The sequence below is a fragment of the Notolepis coatsorum genome (assembly GCF_963971535.1).
Source record: "Notolepis coatsorum genome assembly, chromosome: 13".
Classification (NCBI taxonomy): Eukaryota; Metazoa; Chordata; class Actinopteri; order Aulopiformes; family Paralepididae; genus Notolepis; species Notolepis coatsorum.
Window position 1 is genome coordinate 54,481,127 of NC_140177.1, and position 16,899 is coordinate 54,498,025.

The window sequence follows — 16,899 nt, forward strand, 5'->3', positions numbered from 1 at the left end:
GGACCCGGGCATGAACCTTTTCCTCTGCCCCAGGCTGTTTACTCAATTCACAACGTGCCGTTTGCTTAATCCTATATGGTCTGTCCACCGAGTCCCCCATATATCCATATGATATTATCAACGCTAAATCTATGAGTGAAGAACACTTTTCACAACAAAATAGTAGTAGTAATAATAATACTAATAATACCAACAATAATACCAACAATAATACTACTACTAATACTACTAATAAAACTACTACTACTACTACTACTACTACTACTACTACTACTACTACTACTACTACTACTACTACTACTACTACTACTACTACTACTACTACTACTACTACTACTACTACTAATAATAATAATAATAATAATAATAATAATAATAATAATAATAATAATAATAATAATAATAATAATAATAATAATAATAATAATAATAATAATAATAATAATAATAATAATAATAATAATAATAATAATACTTATAAAGAAAAATGTAATGCTATATCTATATTGGCTGTATCATTTAATATTTGTCAATAAATAGTATCAATAACATTACCAAGAATAGAATATATAATATGATATATTCAGGAGCTATTCTATCTATTAGGCCTATACGATAATGGCATTATCACCCCCGTCCCCCCCCTCCACCCCGCCCCCAAACTTCAACAATTCTCTCCATAAACAAGCTCTCCTTTCAATAACAAATAAAAAAGGCCTTGGTCTTAGTAGCAAAAAAACGAATAATAATATGATCTACGTTTTGGTCATATAGGCTACTGGTTTGTTAGGCTATACTTTTTATTATGGTGAATCAGGGTAAAGAAGCATATAATTACATGCAACAAAATACATGGAGTAATTCATATATTGTGCGTTTTGAATAGTTTTGCAAAGGACAGCCTATTGTGACCTTTATACCTCGACACAGTGGCAAAAGAAAAAAGTGCAGCGGGATATAAAGGCTTTTATCATCAGTGAAAATCGAATCTATGTCGTGTGTGTGTGTGTGTGTGTGTGTGTGTGTGTGTGTGTGTGTGTGTGTGTGTGTGTGTGTGTGTGTGTGTGTGTGTGTGTGTGTGCGTGTGTGTGTGTGTGTGTGCGTGCGTGCGTGTGCGTGCGTGCGTGCGCGTAAAGGTTGGGGGTGAAGCAGTGACCAGCAACATTATTCGTAGCATTGATGCGCCATTGGCTCCCTCTTGTGAGCAATATTGGGAAATTATGTGGGTTTAAATCTTTCACTAGTCCTGCCCCTGCTGCCACCTTGTTTTATAGTTGTATAACACAAGTATGTATTTTTTCTTACAAAGGCAATAGATAAAACAAGAACAAAACTGCTGTCAATCACCCTCTGGGATTTGGATATTGGGATCAATTGTTATTTTCTTTTCTTTTCTTAAAATCCCATTCATTTTATTTGATGAATAGTTCATAAAAGTATCGCATACCGTCTTATTTGATGATATGATACGGGCTATTATTATTCAGCCCTTGAGGGTTGTAAAAAGGTCCATTTCATTGGAAATGCGCGACTGCCATCTGGCGGTTGTACATCCATACTGCATTCATGGCTTGTTTTACCGTATTTGAGTGGGAAAAGTGCAGGGGAAAGCCTCGGTATGTGGATATGATATGCTTACATTCTCATAAAGTCCAAGTAGAGTGTAGCCTATCCTACTACCAAATGGTACACACACCATTGATGTTCAGGCACACCGATTAAGTGATTATACCCCAGTTTCTAACGACTAATTCTCCTCTCAAGCTTCAAATCGACATTGCAAGAGAGAAACACTTTAGTTGAGAAGATGCTGATCATTTCCAGAATGTAAGGTTTCCAATTAAACAAAGTGGATGATAATGGAATGTGTGTCGGCGACACCAAATACAGGTCCGTGTTGAGCCGTTGGCTGTATTTTGGGAAGCAGCGTTTATTTGTCCAAAGAGACGTTTAGAAAGAAAACGCTTGTGTAATCTTCCATCATTGGTACATGTCGGTGCGTCGTCACTTAAGTGCATGTTGGGTTGTTTTTTGGCACCGCGTTGTGCCACGATGACACCATGGCAAATTACAAGTATGTCCAGACGGCACCACCAGTCAATTGGAATACTGCATAGCATTTTGTTTTTATGAGGGAAGTCAGCTGTTTTTGTGTCTGTTCGGGCCAAACAGTGCACGTGGATGAATACTCAAATTTACTCTCAGTAACTGTCAAACTAAATGAATGTGTGCAAAACTGTTTGGAGTTTTTGGATTGGACGTGTGAGATGTGCAAAATAAATCAGCATTGTTCTTTTGGTGAAGTGCCCCTTTAATATAAAAAAAATATCATGGAAGTTTGATGGTAATTTCAGTTTTACCATGGTATCAGCCATTGTATGAATAATTTACCATAGTACTGCCACGGTACAAGTACTTTATTGCCATGGTACCACTTTTGCACTTAAAAGATGTATAACCAGGGGTGTAAAGTATAGTAATTGTACATTGTTACAATACTTAAGTACTGTTTTGGGGGATTGGTATTCACTCGAGTATTATTAGGTTTGTACTTTTACTCAATTACATTTCAGAGAAAAAAAACATACTTTTTACTCCTTACATTTAGACCTATACAAAGTACAAATCTCACAGGTCCAACCATTTTAATTAGTGTATTTGTTTCTCTGGCCGAACTAACGTTAACGTTATTAATCCTGCCGCCGCACTTTATTTAAAAACGGCCAATCAAATCCCTATCAATGGAAAATGAACCCGCCCATACCCATGTTGATTGGTCCTTGTGCAAGACTAGAAATCGGGGATCTTTGATTAAACACCAGCTATCAGAATAATAATCTCATATCAAATGAAAACTTGGGCCATGATGGAATGAGTTTGAGACCCCTGGTCTATCCCTTGCAATAAAAGAAAGTTTTTACTTTGACTTAGTACTTAAGTACATTTAAAAGTAGAAACGTTTTGACTTTTACTCGAGTCAAGTGTGGTTTTTGCCAGATACTCTGACTTTTACTTGAGTACGATTTTGAGAGGGTACCGATACTTTCACATAAGTATAATTTATGGGTACTTTTTGAAAAGGGGATAATGGAAGATATTTGCATCCCGAGACTGGGGAGGGAGGGAAGGGGGGGGGGGGAGACAAGCTGCTGAGGGGAGGGAGGGAGGGGAGGGGGGGGGTGGTATATAATGTGAAAGGGGGATTATTATTGTGTGATATGTGTGTATGCTTATGTGAAGAAGACGGAAAGAGGATGATTGATGGTATGTATGCCAACCCCCTGCAATTTGCATACCGCCCCAACAGGTCCATGGAGGACGCCATAGCCCATGTGCTGCACACAGCAGCATCACACCTGGACAAGAGGCAGGGGAACTATGTGAGAATGCTATTCATCGACTACAGCTCGGCATTCAATACCATAGTCCCCTCCATACTCATAGCCAAGCTCAGGGACCTGGGCTTGAACTATGACCTCTGCCAGTGGGTCTTGGACTTCCTGACTGGCAGACCCCAGGTGGTGAGAGCAGGCAACTGCACCTCCTCATCCATCACCCTCAACATAGGGGCCCCCCAGGGCTGTGTTCTGAGTCCCCTCCTCTAATCCCTGTACACACACGACTGTGTGGCTCAGCGGAGTAGCAATACAATCATCAAATTTGCTGACGACACAGTGGTGGTGGGCCTGATCTCTGCCAACGACGAGAGGGCCTACCTGGAAGAGGTCAAGGTCCTGGCGGGATGGTGCCAGGAAAACAGCCTCTCCCTGAACGTCAGCAAAACAAAGGAGATGATTGTGGACTTCAGGAGGTCGGGGGTCAAGGACTACAGCCCCCTCAGCATCGACGGGGCACCGGTTGAGAGAGTCAACAGCTTTAAGTACCTCGGAGCCTACATATCCGAGGACTTGACATGGACCACACACATTGACAGTGTTGTGAAGAAGGCACGACAACGCCTCTACTTCCTCAGGCGCCCAAGGAAGTTCCAAGTCAGTCAGAAGATCCTTAAGAACTTCTACTCATGTACAATAGAGAGCATCTTGACCGGCAACATCACCTCCTGGTTTGGGAATAGCACTGCACAAGACCGAAGCAGACTACAAAGAGTGACACGTTCAGCCGAACGCACAATTGGAGGGGGGCTCCCCACCCTCCAGAACATTTACAACAAGCGTTGCAAGGGCAAGGCTAAGAGAATCATTAAAGACTCCAGTCACCCGAACAACTGCCTCTTTGAACTGCTGCGGTCAGGCAAGCGATACCGGAGTCTCAAGGCGAGCACAGAAAGACTCAGAAGAAGCTTCTATCCCCAGGCCATCAGGCTGCTAAACGAACAATGAACACTACACAACAACAACCACCAAACGCACATAGCACACACATCCACACGCACACACTCACTTTAAACAAACACACTGTAGCACCCACTCCACACACTTTATAGCACACACCCACTTTAAACAAACACACTGTAGCACCCACTCCCCACACTTTATATTTATTGATGAAGGATTGCACTACAACTCGTACACCTTACTGTAAATTGTACCTAAATTGTACCTCATCCCATTTCTGCTTTGCACTATATAGTACTGTACATTAGTACACTGCATAGTATTGTATATTATATGGTAACTCAGAACATTGTACATATGTCTATACCGAACACTGTGACCTCATTTTCTTCTTCTAAATTACATGCTATACTATGTTATTTGATACTATCTTGTCTAGCACAGTCTCTGGAGCGTAACAGTAAGAAGCATTTTGTATGAAAGTATTCTGTACTTCTGTATGACAACTATTAAAGAAACTTGAAACTTGAAACTTGAACATCTAAATAAAAAAATTGATGACAAAAAAAATATGTGCTGGTATAATCAAATGTAAACCATATATCGATGGTTTAGTTTAGCCATCAGTTTTTGGACACCATGATGAAATGATGTGATGCAGTGGAAGAACAATTTTGACCTATACTGTAATGCCCTTAACCCATAGGCGGCGGGTATGTAAGGCCAGGCGAGGCTATGCCGACCCAAACCAGCAGCCCCAGTCTGCACATTATTATAGGCAGCCTAGGCTACGATATTGTGTGTGTGGGCTGCTGCAGCCCGGTGGTGACAATACGCAAGGGTCGGCCAACCAAGGTGTCAATGGCAGTAGGTGTGGTGGCCGTTTAACATTCCAGACTGCAGGCAGTAACCAATCACGCCACATCATCAAACTAACCGATGCCAGTCTTAAAAATCCTCCATGATCTAGCCCCACCTGCACTTTCCGATTTTTCACCTCCAGGTTCACCAGAACTGTTGTACCGGGTGACTTGGCTGTTCCTTTAAGGACAAGTACATTTAGCAAATCAGCCCTCTCCGTGAGAGCTGCCAAGACCTGGAACTCCATTCCAAGTTACATGCCGCCTGGGCATAACACGGATCACCTGAGGCCAAGGGCTTGCTCTACGAGGGCATGATGAGACTGAGTCAGAGTTAATCAAATCGTGGAAACTTTTTAGAGCTACTATGTACATTGTTTTCAAAGCAGCTTCACATTGAAAGTGATCTCACAGACAAACTTAAAGCAGAAAAGATCATTGATGCGCGAAACGTCGCATTTTTTTTTGTTGCATTAAGGTAAGACAATGGTTAATCATATTGGATGCCTTCATTTGAACAATTAATTTGCACTATATGAAATGAGTGGGGCTCGCTGTAGTAGCCTAGTGGGTGTGTGTAGTGTATGAAATCAGAACCTGGACAGCACCGTTTGCGTGCAAGCAAAAAAGAAAAAGGAAAAATTGTGCACGCTCCGCGCGAGTCCCATCCCATCTATAGCCTACCCTAATGTCCAGGTCACCCGGCGCCTATGCCTTAACGGTGCCCGTAGGTCCCCCTTTAGGGCCCCCTGCTTTTCTTTATTATAAATCGATCAATAGAGACCGTATTAGATATCCAATTATCAAATCATGGGGTATCATTGGAAAGCCACACTCATTGGCTACAACCCTGTCCAAACATGTTCGAGATCGCCAAATGATTGACGGAGCTAGAGCCCCCGGAGGTCAGGGGTGGTATTGTGTACTTTGGCGCACGCCTCACATATCGGCATGTAACTCGAGAACTGCTGAACGGATTTTGTCACCTGAAAGGGCAATCGACAGGCAATAAATAGGGCTTTAATTCTATTTATATATTGTATTAAAAGAAATGCACACCAAAGCCGCTAGAGGTCGGCAAAGTGGCGCGTCGCGAATCGTCCTCATGAGGGCCCACATGAAAATACGAATTTATCGAAAAAATGCTAATTATATCTCTTTTATCGTAAAACCACAAGGAAATTACTAAATCCAGATTCAACCCTGCCATTGGAAAGAGGAGCCTTTTCCCTATCCATAGATGTATGATTTGGCAATAATAAGGTCAAGGTCAAGTTCAAGGTCAAATATGAATTTATAATTAAAATCGATTATCATTTATTAATGAATACTGTATCTACAAATCCTTCTGTTTAATCATCTTCGCTTTATTCATTTGCTTAGATTTGTTTTACACTTGATCTCAAGAAGGTGCTGAATGAGCTCAGTGAGCGAGCTCAGCTTGCTCACAATTGTAACATGGTGTTATTCACCGGCACAGATGCAAAAATAAATCATAATTTATATTCTCCCTTTTTTCATTACAATTTACTCAAGCCTAGTAACAGACACAATATTTCTGACACTGGAAATACATACCCCAGGTCCCTAGATGTTCCTAGATACCAAGAACATGCAAATTGGCCTTGTAGAAGTGGAGCAATCTTCCATTTACTTAGGCATGTACCTTTAGGCAAGATTTCTGAAAATAGGGCTACAGCTAGGATTGGATTTGTGTGAGATTATGTGAAAAATAAATCATCATTCGTTTTTTTGGTGAAGTGCCCCTTTAACACAATGCATTATCAATGTTGTGTTAAACAAGTGTCCATGGTTCATATATTTCCCTTCTGTCAAATGTGTCTGGCCTGATCCACTTCTTTTATGTAATGGGTTGCTTGTTTTCGTCAATAACTCTTGCACAAGTGACAGACTTTAATATTAATGGTCATGGCAATCCACATGGACTAACTCAAGCAGGGCTAACTCAAAATGCCTTGATGTGTGATACATTTACAGTGAAATAGAGCTATCCAAGATCTAAACAAGTACATGGCAGGAGAACCATGAAAAATGTGTGCAATATCCCTTTAACGTTAGATTGATATTTTTGGTATTTGGTATTGATGTGGTAAAATAAATAGTTGGTAAACTATTAACTCAAATTGATAATTACAGCAATAATCATATCTATATATATTAGTACCCAGGTGGGGTATCTCCCAGGCCTTTCTGTGTGCTCACAAGGGTTTCCCCCCTGATAAGATAAACCCAATGGAAAAACATGCACAACAACAGATCGCTGACGCTGTGGCGTCCTTGACGAAGACGGGCAGGAGCACTTGGATTGGTCCCCGGGCGCGGCCCTCGCCGACGCCTGTCTGCCCTTGGGGGGAAGGACGACGGGATGGGTTAAGCGCAGAGACGAATCGCATCTGCGATCCTACAAAAAACAATGCATGCGTGTGTGTTCCGGTGTGTGTGTGTGCTAACCGTGTGTGCTAACCGCTAACATTGAGGATAATTGCATGCCAATTAAAGACCTCTGAACAGGTCTTGCATTACTATTATTATATTATTATTATTATTATTATTATTATTATTATTATTATTATTATTATTATTATTATTATTATTATTATTATTATTATTATTATTATTATTATTATTATTATTATTATTATTATTATATACCATGACCAGTTTCATCTCAGTATCAATATAAACATTAGCAAGCGAGATTGGTTGCTAGAAACTAAAGTGAGTATTCTGATTAGGATTTCACTCTCTCCACTCCATTTCCCATCAGTAATACAATAGGCCTCACCCTACCAGGTGAAACCTATGCACCTTAATCTAAGCCACATACTGGCTACACAAGATAAGATAAGATATTCCTTTATTGATCCCCTTGGGGAAATTCAGGCATCATACTGTAGCAGCATGGGGAGGGGGGAGAGGAGGTACAAGTATGGGCAGGGTAATATAAATACCAAATATAGGCAATAAAGTTGATCTGTTTATAAAATATGAGAAGATTAACAGTATACACAAAGATGCAGATGATGGTCTGAATACCCTATCGGTCATACTATTATGTTACTATAAATATAGGTAATAAAATAAATTGAATTTGAATATAAACTATGGATAAGTAAACAGTATACACAAAGGTGCAGATGAGGGTCTGTAGCCTATACCCTACCAGTCCTAATATAGGTTATAGTCCAAGCAGGTGGTTAAGAGTCAGACATGTCTAATAGTACCCAAGTTCTGCCGCTGTTAGTTCTCCAGGTACTGGCAGTTGTCCAAGCTCCGGTCGTGGAGTCGCTGGCATGAAGGACTGGCCAAGGCGGTTAGTGGAGTGATGTGCCTGTCAGTTCAGTCAATTTACAACCAGTAGCTGTGGGGCGTGATTTTTTAACATAGCCTCTGTGAGCGAAGACACTCTTTGATTGCAGTGAAGAAGAAAAAGACGCTCTCCAATTGGCTAACCCTAACCCTAACTCTAAGCATAACCACGTCGAAAGAATGCCTAAGCATAACCACACTTTGAAAGAGGGCCTAAGCATAACCACTTCGAAATAATGCCTAAGCAAGAATGCCTAAGCATAACCACTTCGAAAGAATGCCTAAGCATAACCACTTCGAAGCAGAGAATATACAAGGCGGAAGAGACCCTTCGGAGCTAAACCAATCAGAGAGGGTATTTTCTTTTTCGCTGTACGCGGCCTAGCCGCGTGATTACACAAACAAGCCGCATTTCTCTGAGACGCTCTCTGATTGGCCGACGCCTGTTTCTACACTGGTTAAGCTTAGGCACTCTTCGAAGTAGGTTAAGGTTAGAGTTTGTCTTAGAGCATGACGGCAAGTTCTTTCGACGGTTAAGCTTAGGCACTCTTTCGAAGTTGGTTAAGGTTAGAGTTTGTCTTCGAGCATGGCGATAGAACGCCAGGTAGTTTGCAGGCTGTTTGACGAGGAAATGGGCAAAGACACAGCTCGTCACGGATTGGCCAAACGCATCAGTGGCCAATCAGAGAGCGTCAGTCAGTGCCAATCAGAGAGCGTCTCTGAGAAATGCGGCTTGTTTGTGTAATCACGCGGCCTAGCCAATCAGAGAGCGTCGTCGGAAACAGAGGCTACGGAAAGAAATCATGCAGCTGTGGGCATATCATTCTGTTAAAAATAGACACTGCAGCACCACCTATAGGCGGAAAAGTGTACTGAATCTGGCTGCTGCTCAGATTGACACAGCATCTGCCCAGAAACAGAACCATGCTTTCCTTTGATTAGCAGGAAAAGAGTTGTCAAAGCAGTTTTCTTAACAGTCAAAATGGTGATTTTTATAATTTATAGGCATGCTGCGGCCTCAACCTTGGACTCTGTATAGACTCTGTATAATGTACTCTGCCCTCAGATTAATCACTAATGATAGATACGACACTCATCACTGTGTCCTTTGTTGGTTGGTTGGCCCTCTCTGACAGAGAGGCGCAAAAAAATACTTAAACTGGACTTTGAAGAAGAAGTATTTCATTCATTGCACACATAGACAATGTTGTCATGCAGTGACACACACATGCGATGGGCAGCACACAGCCACACACAGATACACATACAATTTTTATTTTGGGCCACCGTTGAAATGTTCCTCTCTGCATTTGAACCATCTCATCGTCCTTCCCCCCAAGGGCAGCCGAGAGCAGACATGGGCTGCGGCGTGGGGCCGCGCCCAGGTACCAATCCAAGTGCTCCTGTCCGTTTTTGTCAGGGACGCGACAGCGTTAACGATCTGTTGTGCATGTTTTTCCATTGGGTTTATCTTATCAGGAGGGGAAACCCTTGCGACCACGGGGAGAACATGCAAACTCCACACAGAAAGGCCCTTATTGGTAAGATACCTCCTTATATTACATCATTATTAGAATGGCATTTTGGAACCTAATCTATGGAACCCGTTCTAGTGACTGGCTAGAGGTCTTAAGGTCCCGCGAGTTTTCTCGGAACAGGGTAAATCTGCATTTAGCTATGATGCCCCATAGCTCGTGGAATGAACTCCAACAGTCCTTAAAGCTTGAGATTAAGACATTGATCTCCAACCTTTATCAATCAAGTTTTACATGTTTTAATGTATTTGTTATCCTTGTTTTTGTCTACCCTTGTCTTCTTCCTCAGTTTTCTTATTTTTATGATTGTATATGCTTTATTTATGTTTATGTCTGTATGTACACTCGACATGAATGTAAACAAGGATAACCTCAGTTGCCCTTTGAGTTTAAATAAAAGTTTGAATGAATGAAAAGCGTCTTTAATGAAATATCGATGCATATGACAATGTTTTGTTGAGAAACATATAATGAAGACAAGAAAGTTATCTAAGCTTTTCAGGTGCATGTTGTGGTTTCCCTGAATGCTGTAAATCCAGCAGTAGCCGTTTTACCATCATCATCAATACAATATAGTCCTCACAATAGAGGCCTTGCATAGAATGTTCTCTTTCTTCCAGTATGGCTGCCTGTAACCATTGGTAACCACAAAGAAAATGCAATAGAAACACATAATTTCTGTGTAAAACGAAAAGCATGATATTACTGTTCCACTGAGTCTTACAAGATAAAGACACTGAATTATTGTGTTTTTGTTGATATATTTCTCATATATCAACACATTGCAACTGTTGTTTTGCGCATAGCTATACAAAACAATGGTTGCTACAGGCAGCCATGCTGGAAGACAGAGAACTACACAAACATTCCAATGCGAGGTCACTATTCTATCTCGTATACAGTATGTGAGATCTATACCTGAATGGCTTAATATGTGACCCCCCCTCCACCCCCTCCACCCACGCGGTCCCCATGGGGTGCATCAAGTGAACAAGTGCACAGTTCTGAAGGTCCACTAGATGGTGGCACCATCCCATTAGTAGACTTTCTCACAACTAAAGTGTTTGACAATTTACAATGTTTTCTATTAGATTGTAGCATATTGCATTTGTATTTTTTAAGTACGTTTTGTGATTAAGGTTGGGTTTTCATTTCCTTTATAGGTATAGCAAAAATCCCACTTTCATCACACCTGCTATACTACACAGAGTTCTAAATAATTCTGTATAGGCCATTATTTATATTTCAGTCGAAAATTACACCCATATTGCCTCATAATAACCTATATATTATACTGTTTTTATTGTTCTTAGAAACAGTTGTTTAATCAAATTAGGCTATGTTGTGAAGGTTTGAAATACAGTTACCTTCGGAAGAAAAAAATATATATTTAAAATCAATTAGAAATGTTGCAAAACCTTTCAGTGTGTTATGGCAATATGGGTGCAGATATATTTTCTCAACCAACTAATAACCATTTGGCAGCTCTGCTTGGTTCTCCCACTATAATGAATGGGGTGCAACCCCCTCATCAGCTCAGAAAATAGAAGCGTCATCAAAGTGAAACCATTTTACAAGCTTGTTGGCCTGGTTAAATTAAAATCTGAATGGAGGGTCTCCGTTTTCTATAATGCTTCAATGTCCAAGTCTCATGGGCCATTCATTTTCTGAAACATTTGACAAGCTTGTCAGATGAGATACTTTGATATGGCCTTTGATAAACAATCAACCCATCGAGGGAAATCAGACATATTCACTGATGTCAATCGTGTATAAACCATATAACGTGTTGTTTAAAAATTGCAATCAACATGATGTCAATTATAACGTTTTAGAATAACATTTTAGACATTATAAAACTTAAAATACACTTGTTTTTGTCATTTGAAACATAAACCCTAAAAAATACATCAATGTTCAAGCCTCCTATTTTATTACATTTTAATTGAGGGTCCATATAATACTCCAATTCATCTTTCCAAAATGTTCCAGGATATTAACAACAATTGGATGTTGCATGAGAAGTAGCCTGAACAACAGAAATAGTCTGATAGCATAAATTATTGTGATTGGCCACATATTTGAGAGGTTACGGAGTATTCGGCATAATAATAATAATAATAATAATAATAATAATAATAATAATAATAATAATAATAATAATAATAATAATAATAATAATAATAATAATCGTCATCGTCATCGTCATCATAATGCAGTAAACATTTTCATTAATTTCAAATATAATACCTCATTTATCATCGAGTTTATAAAGGGTGCCAGACCATGCATATATATATTTGAAAGAAAGAAAGAAAGAAAGAAAGAAAGAAAGAAAGAAAGAAAGAAAGAAAGAAAGAAAGAAAGAAAGAAAGAAAGAAGACGGATTGAGGATAGATTCTGGCTTGATTAATTTGATCAGCCTGTAATCTTTTGCTGTGGCACAATATTGTTGTTCTTGTTGTTGTTGTTCTTGTTTTAACCCACTGTAAATCCAAATGTTCTATATATTATCTTATGTATTACTGTATCAAATGCTATATATATCACAAGAACAAGTTAAGTATGTTGATAATGTTGAATTGTTTTAGAATGTTTGGAATATATTGGTACTTTAAATGTCAACTTGTTTGATACATTGCTGCTTTTACATTCCAGTCCAATGTCATCTCAAAACAGATGAGAAGGTCTACACCTAATTTGAGGACATTCCATTCAGAATGGCAGGAAAATAACATGGCTAAAAGTGTGTTTTTCATGTCTGTATAGTTTATATGGGGCTTTAAATTAAGATATTTGTTCACAGAGCTTTTCAAAACGCACAAACAACGTCCATCTCACCCGCATTAATAGACTGACATGACCAGATGTAAAAATAAATCTCTTTATTGGATCGCTGTGGGGGAAAACAGCAGCATGACTTCATCAAACTCTGGAGGACAAGATTAAGTGCGTGAATAAAGGTCGATTTATGCAAGTGTTCATGTGTTTCGGTTAAAATGTGGTTGGATATTGTTGCTTATCCACCATCCATGCAGATAAGGTGTTGGCCTAGTGGTCCAATAAACGTGTAACTATTAAAAAAAATAAGTCTTCATTATATGCAGCTATTGCTTTAACAGTCAAAAAGGTCATTGGAGGTGTCTGTCCTAATTTAGCTTTACGCAGTTTTGACGTTGCTTCTCCGATGACGTACTTCACTCTACATTAATTATGGAATAATTTCTGTGTCAGTGATTAAAAGAAAAGTTGGCAAGATTTTGCCTTGAAAGTTTCTCTTGTGCCTCTCTTTGTCACATTACGCATGGCTTTACATCCTGGTAAACACTCTGGTGGTGGTGATGAAGAGGGTGGTAGTAAGATCCACTGGTGCTCGGATGATGAAGAGAAGAGATTCCGTTCAGGTTCAACACGAAATCCTTCCTGTCACACACAGGCGTCGAGTGGCTTGAATATCGAGAGAGCCCCACTGTGAACAAAATGGGAGAAATTAATGTAAACATGCATAATTCACAAGGGGAAACAAACAAGTGTGCTTTCAGGGTTTTCTTTTTATTAAGAATGATTTGATATTGTTAAATACTGTAATTAGACTAATTATCCGTGGTAAAGCATAATGGGAATTGACACATTCATTCTAAATAATAATTTGTATCCAGTTCTTATAACATTTATTCACATTGTTCATTAGTAATTTTAAGCAATGATGCAAAGTTATTTTAAGCTATAATATTGTTGATATGTTGGAGACATGTCCTCTTGCATATGCACTTATACTTTCTTTCTATCATTCTTCTAAAACCCTGGATCATATTTCAAACATTACAGCACTAAATGATTATATTTGAATGTTCATTTGAAGGAGAGGGTGTTTTTATTTCATAATTTCAAGTATAGTGGCATCAATTCTTAAAAAAAATCTTAGATAATATATGGACCAACGTTGATTGTTTGCCTTTGTTCCATATCTATTTTATTTTCTCGTTCCTGACCCATACAATACATTTTATGTTTCCACATGAGGCCTGAGCGACATTTATTTTTACACAATACTCTCTTGAATATATCATTTGTACAGACGTACAGATGTAATATAATGCATGTGGAAGATCTCTTACAGATGGAAAAAAAACTGTTTTATATTACAATTAGCAATATGATACAATTGTCTGAGTAGTATCAACAATAAATTATATTAGAAATCATTATAAATACAATTCAGTGGTAATTTTGATGCTGGTATATAGTCTACATTATTCCTTCCCTTGCATGACATTGTGCAAATAGACATTTGTTTTGTGTTTAGCTAATCCCAAACCAAAAAATATACCTGAAATGTCGGCTGAGTCTCGTCCATTGTGATGGAGATAGCTTTGTTCCAGCGAATACGGTGACATTCCTGAATGCAGAGCAGAGGATGTGGGACTGCTTGAAGCTAGAGATTGTTGCTTGATGTAAGAAGATACACCAGGTGATGCCCAGTGTGAGGTGGCACTACCGTAGGGGGACTGACAGTCCAAAGCGCCCACCATCGAGGATGAGTGCAAGGGGCTACTACTGCTGTCCGGGCAATAATCCCCGTTAGAGGCCACCTGACACGCCGCCATGTAGGACGAGCCGGAGCTCGGTGACATGTGTGGGACATGATGTCCGCCACCGAGTCCCTCAAAGCTACCTGGCACAGTGTTACCCATCAAGTCTATGTTGTAACTGTTGGCATGGCACGCCAGTGACGCAGAAGGCGACTGGAAATCGAAGTTTTGGGGCAACATCGTTGCGCCAAACCCGATACCGTTCATCATGCGATACATAGGTTTCAGTGCTTGGCATTTCCTACGGAACCCTCGAGGTCTGCGACGAAACGAGCCCTCCTCGAACATGAACTCACTGCCCGGGTCGATAGTCCAGTAGTGGCCTTTGCCAGGTCTGCCGAGACCTTTGGGAAGCTTAATGAAGCACTCGTTAAGAGACAGGTTGTGTCTAACGGAGTTTTTCCAGCCTTGGTACGATCCCCTGAAGAAGGGGAAGCGGGCCTGTAGGAACTGGTAGATTTCACTCAGAGTTAGCCTCTTGGTAGGTGAGCTTTGAATTGCCATCACAATGAGGGCAATATATGAATATGGGGGCTTTTCAGGTCGCCTCAAACCAGAGTTCCCCTTCTTCCCTTTGGCTGACGCGTTCGGCGCGCTCTCCATCACCGACTGCGCACTCATCAAAGCTGCGTCCATGCCGTCGGCCGCTGGACTGGAGCGCGCTGCAGGATTAGGTGGGTCCAGATGTTGCTGCTGGGGGTTCTCAGTCGTCATGATTTCCCCCGTTTTCTATATCCTATAAGGTGGGGGCGGCACAGGAATATATGGGCTAATGAAATATCTTTTTTCTCAACCGTTTAAAGAGAGGTTTCCTATAATGCGATAATTGGAGAGGTCAGTAGCGATTCGCCCCCCGTTTATTGCTGTATAATCAAGAACACCAGCTGTGTATCAGTGCAGCCGCCGCTCCTCCTTCCACTCTCGTTGTCCATCGCTGGCAATAATCCTGTAAGAGGGGGGAAATAAAGCTCTTCGACTTTGCTCGCGCATATCCACCCGGCCAAACAAAACTCGACCACCTATCAATTCTTAAATCTCTCTCTGCCCCTATATCCTTCCAAATCCCTCCGAGAAATCGCCAGGAACAGAGGAGACCTATACTCCCTCCCTATCTGGCCCACGTCCAGGCATCATTCTAGAAGCCCAGCACACAACGCAGTGGAGAAACATAAATCTCCTCCCACCCCTCACTTTCCAAAACACCTCCAACCCCATTTATCAGACCAATATTTAGCACGAATTTGGCTAGTGTCAATTTGACAAATATTGCCCAAAGCTGTCATTTGTAAACATTGGCATGAAACAAATAGTTTGTTAAATGTGTAGCAGCTTATTAATGAGATTAATGTGTTAAGAAATATTTCTTATCAATCGGTTGTTTTTGGTATAGGCTCATGTGTGCTCGCAGCCAGTGAAGTTGTGGTTGTGATTTGCTATATATATAGGGTGTGTAGTGCAGTCTTAAATTGCCGTGTTCATTTGTTGGGGTCTGTTCGGGGACTCTGTCACGAGAGGAAGCATGCTTTTTCCATCAGGCCCTGCCAATACCACACACAGCGCGAAGTGTAATTGTACTGCCTGCATGGGTCTGCCTATCCCTGGAGAAATTGATTATAGAACTGATATATAACAAGACCAGCTGGCTACATGCATTGCCATGGCCAAGTTGTATGAATATACATTCCAAAATACATTTGGACATAGGCTAAATTTCTTAGTTTATCTTAAATGGCAACACGCCTAAACGTTTTAATTTCCCCCAAACCGCACAGAACAGGGAATCTCTCAACGCCTCAATACTTATTTTAAAATGAGACTAAAATCCACCAATAGGCTATATTTTATTGTCTACTTTGCACTCTATACAGATATAGAGATAATCTATACAATTTATACACACAACATGTATTAACCAAACAAGGATGTGAAGATAACATCGTCGTTTTCATATACAAAGAATATAACATGGAGGGGGTTGTGTGGAGGTAAATAAAGAAAATGCAGTGATGATTGCAGACCCCAATTTTCACCTCGTGGACTGAAATGCAATTCAGAATTCTCTCTGTCTCTATCCGCTTTCCTGGCATGTCTCGTGAAATAGGCGACATCTATTTGTAGCACCAGACAGAAAATATAAATATTGGAGATGCCCGTATCCGCTCACAGCGAGCTGCATGGTCACAGACAAATAAATAGGCTGCACAAACGCTGCAGACTATTGAGGATGTGAATTTAATAATAGGCACAATAAAACAACCTCAACCAATGCTGTAATTAAACATAA

The 16,899-nt window shown here is 40.3% G+C and overlaps 1 protein-coding gene across 1 annotated transcript; it reads right to left on the reverse strand.

Moving 5' to 3' along the window:
* Positions 1-12,893: 12,893 nt before the first annotated feature.
* Positions 12,894-15,769, reverse strand: foxf2a (forkhead box F2a). Its single transcript, XM_084327206.1, has 2 exons — positions 14,354-15,769; positions 12,894-13,492 (listed from the first exon to the last, which is right to left on the reverse strand). The coding sequence occupies exons 1-2, from the start codon at positions 15,327-15,329 to the stop codon at positions 13,317-13,319; spliced, it is 1,152 nt and encodes a 383-aa protein (XP_084183332.1). The 5' UTR covers positions 15,330-15,769; the 3' UTR covers positions 12,894-13,316.
* Between the last annotated feature and the right edge of the window lie 1,130 nt (positions 15,770-16,899).

Bases quoted from the DNA above. Each gene is read 5' to 3' on its own strand.
- foxf2a (XM_084327206.1), bottom strand. From the start codon at position 15,329: ATGACGACTGAGAACCCCCAGCAGCAACATCTGGACCCACCTAATCCT. The intron at 13,493-14,353 runs GTATATTTTTTG...TTTTGTTCACAG, and splicing joins AGACTCAGCCGACATTTCAG to TGGGGCTCTCTCGATATTCA.